Source organism: Peromyscus leucopus, chromosome 20 (genome assembly GCF_004664715.2).
Source record: "Peromyscus leucopus breed LL Stock chromosome 20, UCI_PerLeu_2.1, whole genome shotgun sequence".
Classification (NCBI taxonomy): Eukaryota; Metazoa; Chordata; class Mammalia; order Rodentia; family Cricetidae; genus Peromyscus; species Peromyscus leucopus.
Window position 1 is genome coordinate 64,827,523 of NC_051080.1, and position 17,497 is coordinate 64,845,019.

Here is a 17,497-nt window from a genome sequence, read left to right on the forward strand (position 1 = left end):
GTATGAGGCGAGGAAGCCCCCAAACACTGCTGGTCGGATGCCCCGATATCTACTCTTACTACGCTTTCTGCAACATTTTCTTCTCTCTTCCGTTCTTAGTTTAGCGCTCTCTGGCCTGATGATATTGGTGGGGAACCCGAGGCACCAGCCACCCTTGGTCTTCTGGGTCCCTGGAGGACTTACTGAGAGCTGACTGCACTATAACTCTGTGCTGGTTCTGGGTGTAGGGCGAGGAGTTAAGACGGTGGCTTGAGAGGATCAATCCCAGACAAAGAGGCTAAGGAGGGGAAGGCAGCGATGGAGGTAGAAAATGAGAACATGGGGTAACACAGAAACCAAGAGAGGAAATTCTTTAAGAAGGACTGCTGGGATTTTCCTTGTCTCAGTTACTGTTCTGTTGCTGGGTTAAAACACCACCATGAAAGAAATTCAGGGAAGAAAGAGTTTATTCCAGAGGGATGGGGGTCGACCATGGTGGGGTAGGCAGGGCAGCTGGAGCAGGAAGCTAAGAGACCACATCTTCAACCTCAGACATGAAATAGAGCATGCACTGGAAGTGAGGCAAGGCTATACACTCTCGAAGCCCGCCCCCAGTGACATACTTCCTCCAGCACAGCTGGACCACCTCCCTAAACAGCACCACCTACTGGAGGCCAAGTGCTCCAATGTCAGAACCTATAGGGAACATTTCTCATTCAAAACCACCATAATCCCACACAGAGAGAATTGCTTTACAAATCTAAATACATGCTCTCAAGTCAAGACCTTGCACACGGAACTTAAGATCAACCATTGAGTTGATCTTAACCTAGGAAACTGTTAAATGGAAGATCTTTACTCAGTATATGGGGAGGTCCAGCATCCTTGCACTTCCAACAGCAAGATCCAGGTGAGGCCATTCTTATATGTTCCTACCAGCCTTAAGTCAGGAAGTACCATGCCCTGAAAAGATGGCAGTGGGGCCTGATCCATGAAGCCTGTACCTGGTACATTATTTAGATGTGTCCATTATATTTAGCAGCAGAGAGGGTCCCAGCCATCTTTAAAGAATGAAATTGTCAAAGTTTATGACAACATTAGTCATAATGGCCTGAAAGTAGAAAGACCTGACGTCCATGAGCTAATGAGTGAATAAATAAAGAATGATGCACATACCCAACTGAAAATTATTATCCAGCCATAGAGAGAAGTGGAGTCATGAGCACAGACCGACCTTGGAAACATCATGACAAGAGGGAAAGAGTCAGGAACAGAGACCACATGGTATTCGATTCTATCTCTATAAAGTGTACAGAAGAGGCAATCCACCCAAATACCTCGGTGGTTGACAGAGATGGGAGGGAAGAGGAATGCCTGCTAACTGGCTGCAGGGGACTTCAAACAGGAGGTTCACGGCCGACTCCTGTGCAGAGCCTGGCTCCATTATTAACCCACAGTGTGATCTCGGGCAACTTCATCCCCCAGCCTCAGCGTCCGTACCTGCAAAAACAGAGGAGATGAACATGAGCACCTCATGAGGCTGTTGTGACATTGGAAGAGCACAGAATCTGTGTCTAGAATAGTCTAAGTATTCAACGCGTGTCAGAACCTGTGTGTCGAGGCATGGTAATAATGTTTTCACCATCCCCCACTTCTGCCTCTTTCTGCAATCATAAAGAGCTACATATCTGAGTCCATAAACAATGATGTCCTCTCCTAATGGGTCAAGAAAATAGAGGGGGAAATAAAGCCGTTTTCATTATGCTAAAGCTCTTATAAACAATACTTCTGATGAACTGACCAAGATAATGGACTTTGGCAATCCGTCGTCAAGGCTATTTATTAAGTTAAGAAGCTATTAATTAAATGTGGCTCATTTCTGTTCACTGCAAGGTTTCTTTTTTGAGTATAGGTCACCTAGCTGCTCTATCAGCTATTCATTTTATCTCAGTAGTCACAGGGAGTGTCCTCCAGACAGGGCTCTCCTAGGGGTATCCCTAACTTTTGAGTAGGAAGCAGGCTCTGGTCCCAAGGAGCTTGCCGTCTCTTGGGAAGACAAACTAGAAAAGTATTATGCCCAGATCACGGGGACCCCCAAAAGACCACCACGGAGATCGAATCCCATACATAAAAGCAAAGAGCCTTTATTTTCAAGCTCTGAGCTTGGTCTCTCTGTCAGTCACAGCAGTGAGAGAGATGAGAGCCCAGAGCCCAGGCAGGGTGGAGTTTTTATCATAGCAGAGGTTGGGGTGAGGGAATTTCCAGGGCTCAGGACCCTGATTGGCTGACATTTGTCTAGGGGTATAGGGAATGTTTGGAATGTCGGGTATTTCCTCTTAGATGCAGGTCCCACTGGGTGGGGGCAGCTTATGGCTCTTCCTGGGTCCAGGTGTTCCCTGCCAGAAGCTGTGTCTGGGCCTCTAAGCCTGTCATGGCAGCTGTGTGGTCAAGCTGTTTTGGGGCCTCCCACAAAAGAAGCCTCTCACCACCAGCTGACACAGCGGGGTGCGATCTGTCTGCGGCAATGACAAGTATTGCTAACAGCAGTTGACTGAGCCCTGACAGGTTGTGAAGGCTGAAAACCGCAAACTGACAGTGGTGGGATGACATGTTACGGTGGGAGCCTGAGTCCCAGCCTCTGCTCTCTGACCTCTGCAGCACCAGGCTCTGAAAGCCTCAAATGGTCATATCTGGTCAAGGGTACCAGTTCTCCAACTAACCACATAGCTAGCCTGCTGCTTCTTTCCCCAGGCCAGCACGCTTTAACCCCAAGAACTTCCCTCTGGCCAGGCTCCTTTCTCCACAGCCTGCCTGTCTTGGAGTCTCTGTCACGTAAAAGTGATGGGACTGACAAATGATGGAGCTCTGGGTCATTAGTCTCTGTTTAGTGTCACTTGTGTGGGCTTCAATGTTTCCCACAGCACTCAACATTTAATGGTTATGAATTCATTCATCTGCCTAACCCCCATGATATGTATTACACACACACACACACACACACAATCAATCAATCCCTAGTTTATTATTGTGTAGATAAGGAAGACAGGCATAGTGAGGTCATCACACAGTTCCAACGTGGCTGGTCAAGGAAGGACATGGTTTAAACTGAAGCAGTCCACTCCTAAAGTCCTTGGTTTTAACCATTGTACAACATTTCCCTTTCTGGAAGAAACCCATGCAAATGGAGAGACATCAAGCCTGGTCCTACCCAACCTGGTCCTGCAATTATCAGCCGTCTTCTCCATGGGGCTGGGGTGGGGGGTACTTGTACATTTTCATGACAAGAGACATTTTGTGACTTGGAATGAGGTAAATGCCAGAGTTGGGCCACCTCCCCTCAGAAGTAGCAGCAGATTTATTTATATCCCCCCACCCCTCTTTCTCTGATTTATTTATATACACACACAAAGTCTCCAGTCTCCCCAAATAGTCCGAGGTGGCTTCCCTGTCCTTTAACTTTCTCCCAGGGAGCTGGACTTGCCTGTATGCAGTCCCAGGCTAGGATGCTAACTTTCTTGGTGTTTGCATTGCAAAAAAAAAAAAAAAAAAAAAAAAAAAAAAAAAAAAAAAAAAAAAAAAAAAAAAAAAAGTGGTTCCTAAGCCCTTGACAAAGGCAGGCCTGGATATTTTAAAGGATAAAGCCTACCCAGTTTTCAAAGGCATTTATATACATTTCAAAGAGAAGAGAAAATGCTTGTAATTATAGCTCTTCCAAAGTAAATTGCTCTAGGAGAAAGGAAGAGAGGGAATCCTGTTTACGGGTTTATAGGTTTATATGGTTTGTTTGTTGCTGACAGGATCTCTCTCTGTGGCCCAGGCAGGCCCTGAACTCCTGACCCTCTAGGCTTATAGTTCTATGCCTGATCTTCTTCCCTTGTTATCAACAGAAAGAATTAAATCTCTATTTTCCCTTATGCATCTGAAAGGGAGAATGTGAAATGACATCATTCTAAACTCACGCTGAGTCCGGCAGGTCCTGAAAGTCCTGCAGTGATCGCAGAAGGAAGTAGACCCCGGCTTCCCCTTGTCCCCTTTGCTCTGTAACCAATCAGTGCACATGTCCAGGCAGGCAGGCCACCCAGCACTTTTCTCCTAAAGTAACAGGAAGTTGGGTCGTCCCAGAGCGACCCCTCAGGTCACCTTCTTCTATCTCTTGAGTCTCAGCTTCCAGGTCTCTAAGCTGCAAGTGGCACAGTCTCAAATCCCACCTCTGCGTGGGTCTTGTGATTTGATATCACTCATAAAGTTGGGAATAACGGCTCAACCTGTCCTCCCGGCACCTGGGAAGCTGAGGCAGGAGGACTGCTCCAAATTTGGAACTGATATAGTCTACATTCTAAGTTGTAGACTAGTTTGAGTTACAGCGAAGCCTCCCCTACTGCACCCCACCTCAAAAGTATATATATATATATATCACTCACAAAGTGCTGGGAATGTTTGATGTTTCTTTTTTGCCCAGTCACTGACAGGGGTGACAGGATTTGTTTACAGTCTCCGACATCTGCCAGACTTATTTTTAAAGCTGCTTATCAGTAGCCCAAGCTGTATAATTTAGACACTTGGGTTCACACAGCTCCTCGTGTGCAGTGCGCCGTCCTTGGCACCAGGGCAAGCTGGCTGCAGGGAGGGCTCAGGGTGGGTGCCCTTGGCAGAGCAGAAGGGCATGTGCACACACTGCACCCTGTGTTAGATACTTCTTGCACCAACTAGTCCTCCTAAAAGTCAAGCGGGGCTCACAGGGGCTCACAGAGACCGAAGCAGCAAACATAGACCCTCTACGGGTCTGAGCTGGGTCCTCTGCATATATGTTGTGGTTGTACAGCTTCGTGTTCTTGCTGGACTCTCACTAGTGGGAGTGGGGACTGTCTTTGACTCTTTTGCCTGCACTTGGGACTTTTTTCCTCCTGCTGGGCTGCCTCATTCAGCCTTGATGTGAGAGCTTGTGCCCAGTCTTATGGTAACTTGTTAGGCCACGTTCAGTGGATATCCCTGGAGGAGTGAATCTGGGGGAGAGGGGAGGTGGCAGGAGAGACTAGGAGGAGTTGGGGGGGAGGGGGGAACTGCAGTTGGAATGTAATGTATGAGAAAGAATAAAAGAAAAAAATTTCAAAATAAATAAATATTAAGTATTGCTTGAAGCAAAGTGAACTTATAGGTTTCAGTTATATAATTTTGTAAAGCTGGCAGCTTTTCCTACACACTTTAATAAATTTATATCCTGAGCATGGGGCGGGGTGGGGGGGGGGACGGACGCATGGTCACGCACACCTTTAATCCCAGCATTCAAGAAGCAGAGGCAGGCAGATCTCTGTGGATTCAAGGCCAGCCTGTCTACAAATTGAGTTCCAGGACAGCCAAGGCTGTTACACAGAGAAACCCTATCTTGGAAAAACATAAATAAATAGATAGAAAGATAGATAGATAGATAGATAGATAGATAGATAGATAGATAGATGATAGATAGATAGATTTATATCTAGTGGCTCTGAAAATTAACCCCTAGTAAATCTAAGTGTGCATGGACATGAATGGATATGGCCAAGAATGTTGATAAGCAGTTGGAATCATGCTAAAGTCTAATATAGCAACTGCAAAATGTATAAAGACTATCACAATAAAATACCAACTAAGGAAAAAAGACCACCTTTAAATAAATCACTCCTTTAAGATAGGGAGGTCAGGGAGTTTCTTCTCCAGTCAAATCCCACAAATTAACATGTACCCTAGGTTAGGTCCCAAGATGGTCAAGCCCTAAGTTAAAAAGGAGGCGGCTGTACTTCAGGATGAGAGATCAGCTGACAGCGTCCTCAGTGTCTAAGAGCTAAGGGTTCAGTGATGAAGAGGGTGAATTCCTGGCATCTCTGAGTTCACAGATTGGCTGAGGAGGTTGCTCGGCACACAGGTCATGATACATAGGCAGATTCCCATTCTCTAAGACCACAGGGTGGTATGTTTGTGTGCAAAGGCTGTTTTCAAGGTTGAGCTTGTATGGTATATGTTCACAGGAAAAGCGCAACAGGTGGAGAGAACTCACACCCCCTCGTGTGCGTATCATCTCATGAACACTATGACTTAGGCACTGGTATGTGCATGGTTTCTGTGTGTCTGAGTCACCTTTCACTGGACCAGAATACCTGGCAAGCAGTTTAAGGAAAGAAAGCTTTATTTCACTGAGGGTCTGAGTGACGCCGCTCAGCATGGCAGAGAAGGCATGGTGGCTGTAGCTGGTCACACCCATCCTTATTCAGCACAGGACTCCAGCCCATGGTGGGGAGTCACCCAAATCCAGAGGAAAGCTTCTCTCCTAATTAAACCTCCCTGGAAACACTCTCTCACAGACACACCCAGGAGTGTAGCTCTTAGGTGGTTCTAAATCCCTTCAAGTCAGCAAGATTAACCATGGCGCTTTTTGTACAGACTCTGATAGGAGTTATGACTCATATTTCCAACTGCATTTTTGTCTTGTTTTTCTCTGTGTTGCAATTATGAGCATTTCTCTGCACCACGTTGCCTCTATTATTGTTATTAACTCTTTATACTCCCAACTTGCAAATGCCAGTTGAAGCGCGCGTTTCTCTTCGACCTCCATTTATTTTAAAGTCTTAAATTAGCGGACAAATTGAAAGAATGGGGAACAGTGATCAGCCCCACATACACTGCCAGGATTTGACACCACTGTGTTGCCATATTTGGTTTTGGCTCTATATGTGGGTGTATGCCCTTAAGTACTCAGTCTATCTCTTGAGAACATGGAATCCTCCCCTAACAGTGTTACCATCACATTAAAGGGTTAGTAACTGTTGAGTCAGGGCTGGAAGTGTAGCTCAGGGACAGAATACTTCCCAACATGCATGAGGTTTGATACCCAGTACCTCAGAAAGGAAGTCATATTCCCAATAATGATAGCCTAATGTAATCAGATATCCACATTACATTGATTTTTCTAACTATAAAATATTTTGCCATTACAACCCTGGCCCCCCAAGTGTGTTTTACAGCTGTTTCTTTTTTTCATGAAAAATCCAATCTTGGTCCATGTGTTGTTGCTCTTGGTGGCTCTATCTCTTTTGGCTTGTTTAATTTTAGCAAGACACCCCCACACCACCCCCAACTCCCTGATATTGACTATTAATAAGACTAGGCCTGAATTTTCTGGTTGCTTTCTCACGGTGTTGCTTATCTTAATCTCTATTTCCTATATTGTCTCTGGATGAGGTTAGGTGCAAAAGTTACTGTGTTGAGAATGTGAAGTCAGTCTATTTGATACAGGGTACTGTTTACTGCCTAGAGAACCAATGGTCCTGCTGTAGGTGATGCTGGGTTGCTAGGCTGGTTAGGTTGGCAGGTGTAAGATCTCTTCCTTGTAAAGCTGTATTTTTCCTTTTCCATGAGCAGGTCACTGATCAGGCAACAGTGACATTTTGAACTCTCTGCTGCCGCCAACTTTTACCTACTGCTTTTATAACCACCAAAGATCTTGTTCTCTCTCTCTCTCTCTCTCTCTCTCTCTCTCTCTCTCTCTCTCTCTCTCTCAGCATCCATCTAAGAACTTTTCTTCATAAAGCAGAAATATGATCGATCTACTTTCCTGCCCCCAAAATGATGGAATAACTACTTAATCATATCTGCTAATCACCAAAGATTAGAATCGAGAGTTATTGTAAGAATCATCATGAAACTTTTCCTCCTTGACTTGTTCTTAACTGTGTCACTACAGACTAATAATAGAATTTTTGGAAAATACATGTCTAACTGTACCCTCTGGAAGGACCTAGGATCAAAATCACCCAGTAGCAAATAAAACTTTTAGTGCGTGAATTGTATTTTCTAGATATCTTCTACCAAAAGCAGTGACCTCAAACCTATCACCAAAATAATACAGGAAGAGTCTGAGACACCTAGTTAAAGCACACGGGACAACTTGAACAGGTGATTCAAGAATGGCCATGCTTAGGACAAAAGCCTTTCCTGAGTTCTGAGTCATTATGTAAGTCGGATGCTCAGAAATGAAGTCCCTAGGCTGAGAACACAGGTATATACAATGGACACACATGTCTGGACATCTGGATGGAGCAGCTCCTTTAACATGGCTGTGACAAACAGTATGAGGAGAAAAGATTTGCCTCACAGTTTCAGAAGGTTTCAGTCCATCTTCAGGAAAGACACGGAGGTGAAAGTGTGTGGCAAAGGTCATTCCCTTCGTGGTGGACCAGAAAGCTGAGAATGAGACCCATGGAGCCTCACACAACTTTCAAAGACCCATCCCTAGTGACCTTCTTTCAATCATCTGGATCTCACCTCCTGAAGGTTCCACAGTGCCTGAAAAATAACCATAGCCAGCTAGGGGACAAGCATGAAAACATGGGCCCATAGATTCAAACCATAACTCTCCATGTATATTTTTCTCCTTAAATTATTTTACCAATGCACATTCCATCATGAATTTTTTTGCAAATGACTTTTAATACCAGTGAGGTCGCATTTTAATGAGCAATAATAATCAATTATTGATGAAAAAGGTGTGTCCATTCTGAACACAGTCTCTTCTCCGCTTACCTGATAGCCACTCCCAGGGTGTTGAAGTTTGCAGTTCATAAACAGTAACTGTGGTAGAGAACATCCACACTCTCTTCACAGACCTTTCCTTATCATTTTTCCCCATCCACAGATGTCAAGAGGTTAATGGGTAGTCTCTCAAACTGTCTGTGTGGGTTTTTTTCCTTCTAGCCCTGATTTTAAATTACATTTGGAGGATATTATTAGCTTAAGACCTCTGTTTGGTGTGAGGCTGAATACTGATGATAGAGTGGGAAGTGAAGCCCTCTGGGTACAGAGATAGGCAATGAGGAGCAGTGTTTATCAGAATTCGACAGTCACACCTTCCCCCGTTGGCTCCCCGAGGCTAGCAGGGCTCTCCATAATTACAACTGATGACTTCTATTCTATGCTGAGGTCAGAATTTATGTGCTCAGCCTTCTTTTTATGATTTCCTGTTTCACTCTGGACCCGTCGGACTCATCTATGTGTGTCTGAAAGCAACCTTATTCTGGGGGAGGGAGAGGGGGTATGTCCATACTATAAACATCCTTAGGACTGTGAGTCTCAGAGAGGACAGACTACTCACTTAAGGTCACATTGCTTCAATACAGATCACTAAGTTATACTCATTCAACTATTGTCTATACTGAGTTATGCTGTTCTATGCCATCTTCAAGCTATCCATTTCCTGTCCATAAACTGGGATCAAATACATATACTAATGCCAGAATGATGGCAAAGATTGTGGAATCCCTTCAGAACTTTTCAGAAAAGGCACAGTTATTTGTTGTTATTAAAGATGGCTCAGTGGGTAAGGGAGCTTGCTGCTGAGTCTGAGGGACTGTGTGCAATTCCCAAGACCCAAATGGGATGAAGAAGAGAACTGACTACAGTAAGGTGTTCTCTGACTCTCTCTCTCTCTCTCTCTCTCTCTCTCTCTCTCTCTCTCTCTCTCTCTCTCTCTCTCTCTTTCTCTCCCTCTCTCCTTCTCTCCCCCCCTCTCTCTCTCTCACACACACACACAATAAATACAAATAACATTTCTGAATCCTGGGACATTTAATGCTGCTTTGGGTTGTCCAGCATTTTAAACAAAGAATGATTGACAGCACCAAGATTTGAATTGATAATTTATAATATAAGTCCACCTCGCATCTCTACTCATTCAGACAACCATGTTGTTCTCTGCCCCCCCCCTTCCCTCCCTCCCTCCCTCCCTCCCGCCCACCCGCCCACCTGGAACTTTGTTCCAGGTATTCTGTTTTCCTCAGCAAGGAGTCACTGAGACATATAAAGTAGCAAAATAATGAGTCTTGATGTTAGTGGACCTCAGGATTCACACGATAATTTTGTAACAGAGATTAGCAAGCATCTCCAGGCCTCGGTTTCTTTGGCTGCGACATGCACATGGGAAGGCTGCCTCCTTTGCTGGATACTTGAAATGGCTCATCGGCATATGAAGCACCTTCAGGCCTACCTACCCAGCTCTGCAGCTGAGCCTATTATTATCAAGCAGTAGAGTATAAAGAGCTGCTCTGCTTCTGTTACTCTCCTCCTGAGTGCTTCCTGTTCATTTCCACCCTGTTCCAAGAATTCCAGAACTTGGTATTTGGCAAGCATGTCTCAAGCTGACTCTCCACCAAATTAGAGCACCTGGATGAAGTTCTGAGAGCAGGTCCCTGCTCAGCAGAGTTCCGGCCACCTATGAAGGGGCCCTGGAAGTTGGGAGGCTCCTCCCTTTGCCATGAATTTTAAGCTGGTTTCTTAGCTTCCTTCCAATCACCTAGTCTTAAGGAGCTCCCTGGAGCTCTAACAATGTCATTAGCACAACCTAGATGTTACAGCCAGCTCATTCTAGAGCAGCTGACAGATGGGGACATCAAGACTCAAGGTGGTATCATGAAGGCATCATGGAATCGTCTGAGAAGACGTTTTAAACCTTCTAATCCAATATCCAACAAATGAATGGATAAGTTGCCAGACAGTTTGTTATCATGGAAATATCAGGAGCCTTTATGTCTTACAGACCAGGATTCAAATTCTAGTTGGATGGCTTATTGTGTGTATATCCTTGGAAACATTGATCTCTGACTTCGGTTCTCCATCTCCAAAAAGAATAGCTACCAGCTGGGCGGTGGTGGCGCATGCCTTTAATCCCAGCACTCAGGAGGCAGAGCCAGATGGATCTCTGTGAGTTCGAGGCCAGCCTGGTCTACAGAGAGAGATCCAGATCCAGAACAGGCACCAAAACTACACGAAGGAACCCTGTCTCAAAAAACAAACAAAAAACAAAAACAAAACAACAAAAAAGGATAGCTACCTTGCTTGATTTTGAGACAGACAGAGAGATAATAGAATAAATGAGCCAGAGACAAGATGTATAACTGCAATTTGAATTACTCAGTAGTATTATTATATGCTAATAATTGTGTGAAAGAATAACTGTAAACTACAGAAGCTATATATTACTTATTTCTTGCAGTTTTAAAACATCTTCTGAGCACTTCACAGGTAGGTCATTGACTGCCATAATTTCTCAATGAGAATGAGAGACTACACATATTCATGTATTTAAGAGACATTTCTAAATCACAAGACATGGTTGAGTGGAACAGAAAATCAACCAAATAGTCATATAATCTCTAATTCACAGGTGACCCAAAGAGAGAAGCCGTGACAGTGATTGCATTTGTTAAAAATGCTTCTATGATGCTTTAGTCCCCTGCCAGCTCTACTGCCCCCTTCCTGCCACATCACCTTGGATCTCAGCCCAGGAGACCTAAGGAGGCAGGAGGAGGAAAAAAAATCTCCTCCATTAAGAACAGGTGTTCCAGCAAATCAGAGTCCCCAGAGCCTGGACCAGCATTGGCTTACAGAGGGCCTGTCATGTAGTGAATGAATGAGTGAACAACAAAAAAGAATGATTTGATTTCTGCACCGTAGTTTGTCAGTCCAGGAGTTACAACACTGCCCATAACCTTGGCATGGTGCTTAAAAGAATTGCTTGGCACTCACCACTTACAAATCAGAGGGACTGTTTGCCATAGAGGAGGCAGAGGTAGCTCTAAAACAAAAGGTTAGTCTGATATCATTAGTGAACACACCACACACCACACACACACCACACACACACACACCACACGCACACACACACACACACGCACACACACACACACACACATACACACACACATACACACACACACACACACACACACACACACACACACACACACACACACTAAATGGTGGCTGATAGAGAAGCTATTCTGAAAATTCAGGGTTACAGCCACCCATTTCCTCTTGAGAATTGACAGAAAAGAAAGTAGTTGACACAAAGAGGCCTGGCCTTCGAGTCCTTAGTCCCTTTCTAATGACTACTCGGTGTCTATCATTAGTCTTACTTATTCCCATATTAATGATGCCAGAGTGGTCCGTGTGGGATATCTGTGCCTTTTTGCCCATGTGGAACCCTTTCTACACACAAAACTCAGCAGTAGCATCATTATGGGCCTCTAATGGCTAACGCAGGCATGTGCATAAGTGTGCACAGGTGTGTGTGCCCAGGGACGCATGTGTAGCGACCAGAAGTTGATGTTAGAGTACCATCACTTTCTACTTTAGACAAGGTCTCTTCACTCAGCCTGAAACTCACTGTTTCAGCTAGATTGGCTGTCCAGTGTCGTCGTCTCCTCGCCTGCCCACCCGCCCGCCCGTGGGCCTCCCCCACCCCCCCACCCCCCGCTCCATTCGCCTCCTCCCCCCTCCCACCCACTTGTCTCTGCCTCCTTACTGCTGGAGTTATACATGCTGCCACCTCAGGCTTCTGTGTGGGTGATAAGAATCTGAACTCAAGTCTTCACACTTTCACAACAAGCCCTCTACCCACTGGGCCCTCTCTCTAGCCCACCCTGGGGATTTTGTGATTCCCCACAAGATGGTTTCTCCCAGGACCAAAAAAAAAAATTGATACTTCTCAAAAGAAACCAACAGACTACTCAAAATACTTCCTGGTGATCTCTGAGATGATGTCACATTTAGAGAGGTGGGTTTTCCCCCAACAGATCTGTGTGATTAGAAACTGATGTTTCTGTCTGATGCAGGGCAAGGTTGAAGCTGAGTTCCACTTGGTCACAGCAGAAGAAGCTGAGAAAAACCCTGTTGGGAAAGCCCGAAAGGAGCCTGAGCCATTGGCCAAGCCCAAGTGAGTATGGCTGGGCTGTAGTTGGGAACCTGGGGCAAGGGCAGGGCCTCTGCAGCCCCCAGGGTTTTCTGGGGTTCTGGTGTTCCTGTTACCTCACAGAGAACTCAGGAGTCAGGGGTCAGGAGGTTAGTGCCATCCAACCTGTGTAGTTGACTGCTTTTATAACTGAAAAAAAAACGCCTTGAAGATCTCTGACTGTCTGCAGATGGAGCAGGAATGTGCACCTGTAGTATGCCTCGCCAGCCTTCCCAGAGCGCTTCATCTTTAACTCATGTTATACATTCTCTAGCCAAACTTACAGGATTGACTTCACCCTTTCACACTTCATTGAAAAGTTATGCTTCATTGTCCTAGTTGTTCTAATCAGCACAATATTCCATATTAACTTGTGCCCATCATCAATTTGGTCACCACCCCACGGTCAGTTAATCAACTTCATTTTGCCATTTTTGTTTCTTTTTATTTATTTTTTGACATGATGAAAACATTTTCTTTTTGATACACCATTACTTTAAAAACTAAATCCACAGAATCACCATTATTAGGGAAATAACGGTGCCTGATTGCACTTGATTCTTGGTAGGTAACATAGTCATTAAAAATGGAATGTACGTGAAATACGTGTAGAAATGACTTTTGGAGTTATGTTTGCCCTACCTCTCCCCAGACCCAGGGTGTATGGTAATTTCTCTACCCATGTTGCACCTCTCATAATGTTAGAAGCACAACGGGTACTTAGTTACTCATTTGCTCACAGAGACTATGACAGCGCACACAGGGTCTGCCCAAGTTCAAGTAAAAATGGGGTTCGGGTGATGAGAGGGGGAAGTGGACACATGTTCCCATCCCAAACCAAGAAGCTATCTATGACTGAGGGCTGCTTGCAAAAGAAAAAGTCGTTTTCTCCAGTGGAGTCTCACTGGGAATATAAACCACACTTAAGGGTAGTAGATGGCCAACACGAAACAACCTCAAGGGTGTTTTATAGAGTTTTTGTCTCATATTGCTTTGTTTGGGCTTTTTTTTTTGTCTCACTGGTCTCTTGTTGTATATTACAGTTTCCAGTTTTGTGGTTTTATAGATTTTATGTCTGTTTGTCTTTCTGTGTGTGTCTTTCTTCTTTCTTCCTTCCTTCCTTCCTTCCTTCCTTCCTTCCTTCCTCCCTTCCTTCCTTCCTTCCTTCCTTTCTTTCTTTCTTTCTTTCTTTCTTTTTCTCTCTCTTCCTTCCTTTCTTCTTTCTTTCTCTCTCTTCCTTCCTTTCTTCTTTCTTTCTTTCTTTCTTTCTTTCTTCCTTCCTTTCTTTCTTTCTTCACTTATTTATTTATTTCTCTGTTTTTATTCTGGTTTACTTTTTGTTTGTTTTCTAAATAGAGAAAGAAAGGGCATGGAGTTAGGTGGGTGGGGAGGTGGGGAGGACCTGGGAGAAGTTGAGGGAGGCGAAACTGTGATCATAATAGTTGTATGACAACCCTTTTTCAATATAAAAATATTTTGGAGGGCACAAAGTTTATTTAGCAGACACAGCATGGAGACTCATAACATAGTAATGAGTACAGAAGACACACGTGCTGTAGTCAGAAAGGGGGCCAGTCAAGGAATTCAGAGTGAGGAGGATTCCTGACGGACCGAGGTGGTCAGCGCAGACTTCATGCAGAAGGAGGGCTTGAGCTGGTCATAGAAGGACAGATGAAAGGATGGAGGGTATGGGCTTCGGCTGGGTTCTTATGGGGTTCTGGTTCTATTCAGAGTAACCTGTAACCCCAGGAAGGAGTTGTTATGGACCACTTGGTAAACTGTTCTATTCCTGTTGCTTCAGGCAGAATGGTCTTTCACCCCTATTCTTAGACATTGCCTATGGGTCCCCAGAAAGACAGTATTAGACATGTTTCCTGTGGGCTTGGGATTCCTGGGTATTGAACATGACCCTCCTCCCTTATTTCTTCCCTAGCCGCCCAGACACCTCCTTCTCGTGGTTCGTGAGCCCCTTCAAGTGCCTGTACCACCTCATCTGGAAGAATTACAAGAAGTACATCATCATCGCTTTCATTCTGATCATCCTCATCATCTTCCTGGTCCTCTTCATCTACACCCTGCCAGGAGCCATCAGCCGGAGGATTGTCGTGGGAAGCTCATAAGGGCAGTGGAGAACACAGACCTCTTTTCGAGAGTGTTCTCCTCCATTTCCTGTGTGAACCTCTAAGATCATGTGCTGTGGAAGGTGCTATGGTGAATGCTAAAGGAATAGACTCAGAGGACCAAATACCCATCCCTGGGTCTCAGTGCAAACCGGGTTCCTCCAGGAAGACAGCGCTCTGGCAGTCTCTCTCTGCCCCAGTCCCTGCTACCATCCTTCAGACTCCTAAATCCCAGATCTTGTTATTGCCCACAAGTAACCTAGAACAACGACTCTTTCACTCCAGGCTAATCAACAGTAACCTCACATGGACCTCAGTGAAACTTTTCTTTGTGGAATAGATTCTCTTCAAAAAGATTAAACTCCGAGTCTATGATTTTATTAGAAGCATTGTATTTTGAATAAAATGTCTTAGTAAATAGACTGGAAGTATTTAGCAAATTGCTAGCTGTTTAACATGTCCCAAATATCACTTGGTTTAATCTTCACAGTTACAGGACACATTCACTTTCAGGCTGTCAAATTGGCTGGACAAAAGCATGTATAGATCATCTAAAATACTTTATTGTTGAAGTTCCTCCAGAGAGACAAAATGCAGCCGGGTTACCCTGAAAGTCAACTGAACGTAGCCAGTAGCAGTAGTGAGCAATGAGAAATTCACTTGAATTTGCTCTGTGGCGATTCCCAAGTGGAGTGTTCACAATTTGTCATAAGACATATGAGCTATAACTCTGTGTATGTGGGGTGTCAGGGCAGGCTCCCTGCCACCCAGTGGGCATTCTCATTTGCTAGGTAGACAGCCTCCCACCAAGTCGTGTGCTCCCACAGGTCATTTGACTGTGATATGAATGGCCAGCGCTGCCTCTGCTCATCCCTTACCCGACCAGCAGGAGAGCCAGGTTCATTATAATGTGAGTCTCAAGTACAGAATGTAAAAACCAGTCCAGGAACAACAGCTTATCCACTTGACAAATGCATCAGTGTGTCTTGAAAGGAAACTTCTGCTCTCCAAAGCACAGTTCCTATATCCCATGCTCTCTACAGTGGGGGTTGAACTGAGGGCCTTCTTTTCTCAGACACAGTGAGGAAATGGGATGTTTGGCCTCAATCCCCTTGCAGGACTTTTGGCCCCATAAATTTTTCTTCTTCCTATTACCAAAGGTTATTTAGGGTCGTAAGGGGTTCCCCTCTTGACCCTAGAAGCATCAAGACCACGGATTATATTTTATCTGTTTTGGTTTTTGGTTTTTATTTGTTTTGTTTTGTTTTATGAGATGGGGTCTGGTGTAATCCATTTGAATCTCAAACTTCCCATATAGCCAAGAATACCTTTGATTCCTGACCTCCCTGCTTCCATTCCCTAAATGTTAGAATTACAGGCATACTCCACCATGCTTGGCTTCTCCTGATATTATAATACCATTGCATAGTTGCAACTTTTCTAAAGGCAAAGGTGCTTATGTCTACACAGAAAATCATTCTAGGATTTCCAGGATCCATCAAAAACAGAAAGATTAAAAAATACAAACTTACAGTGCTGGTATTGGAACCCAAAGCCTAGCCCACCTGGACAAGCATCCCACTATTGATTTACAGGCCCTGTGATTTTTATCCTTAAGCACTGTTTGCTCAGTTCTGGATGTGGATTCTCTGTCTTTGGCAAGTATACCATCACATTTTCCTGAAGTGCTGAGAAATAGAAGCTTCTGCCTTGGCAATGTTTCCTAGTGAGATCGGCTACATCCATGGCGGCTCATTTTCACTGTGCAGTAATGTACATCCATCCTTAATGAGGAGGTCAGAATGTTTGATGCCATGAGGCATATGTACTAAATTCATTATAAGTAAGTATTTGTATATGTATTAGAAAACTATGTACAGCATGCTGTAAAAATAAATATATATACAACAATGGAAAAATGTCTAGAGAAATATACCAACGTCAACAGTAGTTATCTAAGCAGTATAAGCTTTTCTTTGCCTTCTTATTTTTCTATTTCTCCCAAAACTTCTGTAATAAACATGTAGTATTTTAATGTAAAAAAATTAATAAACATAAACTTACCTCTGTTCATTTGAAAATATTTATTGTCTCCCATAAACTGGGTAGTGGAGATACAGCAGAAAGCAGTATGCATGGTCAGATTACCACAGGATTTGCATTCTAAAAGCTCCCCCCAAGATTATTGTTTTATCTTCAAATAGTGAATCTTCCAAGAAAGGCAGTGAACAACAAATGTGTTTCCCAAATGAGGCTTTGAAAAAAATGCATACATTTCTAGTGTGGTTGGAAAGAGGACTATTATTTTTAGATAAATTTAGATGGAAGGGCAGGTGCTTTCTGGTGAATTCTGGAAGGTAAACTCTTGACAAAACTATGCAAATTGTTGAAACAGCTAATAAAAGCAAACAAGAAAATTACCCGGAAATCCTTCTAAGTGAAACAGAGTCCATCAACTTCCCCTCGATATCAAAAGATGTCCAGATGCTAAAAAAGCCTGGTGGCAGAAGCCTTAGAAACATTTTAGAAATGTGTGAGATGGAGTTGGTAAGCAAGGATAATTTTGGAGTCAGCCATGGCTGGTGTTCTATACATAGGATATCACATATGGCCTGTCCTGCAAAGAAAAATTAAACAAAAT

The 17,497-nt window shown here is 44.1% G+C and overlaps 1 protein-coding gene and 1 long non-coding RNA gene across 3 annotated transcripts in view; one reads left to right on the plus strand and one right to left on the minus strand.

The window, feature by feature from the left end:
* Fer1l6 (fer-1 like family member 6) overlaps positions 1 to 16,869 on the plus strand; it is a 122,429-nt gene extending 105,560 nt beyond the window's left edge. For both annotated transcript variants that reach the window (XM_037197798.1, XM_028871879.2), the window contains exons 39-40: positions 12,621 to 12,721; positions 14,670 to 16,869. In XM_037197798.1, coding sequence (XP_037053693.1) covers positions 12,621 to 12,721; positions 14,670 to 14,856 — 288 coding nt within the window. In that variant the 3' untranslated portion in view covers positions 14,857 to 16,869. The remainder of the gene's footprint in view (positions 1 to 12,620; positions 12,722 to 14,669) is intronic.
* Positions 1,244 to 4,322, minus strand: LOC114694815. The gene is made up of 2 exons (XR_003734760.2): positions 3,939 to 4,322; positions 1,244 to 1,479 (listed from the first exon to the last, which is right to left on the minus strand). It is a non-coding gene; the product is annotated as an uncharacterized LOC114694815 (long non-coding RNA).
* Positions 16,870 to 17,497: the final 628 nt, after the last annotated feature.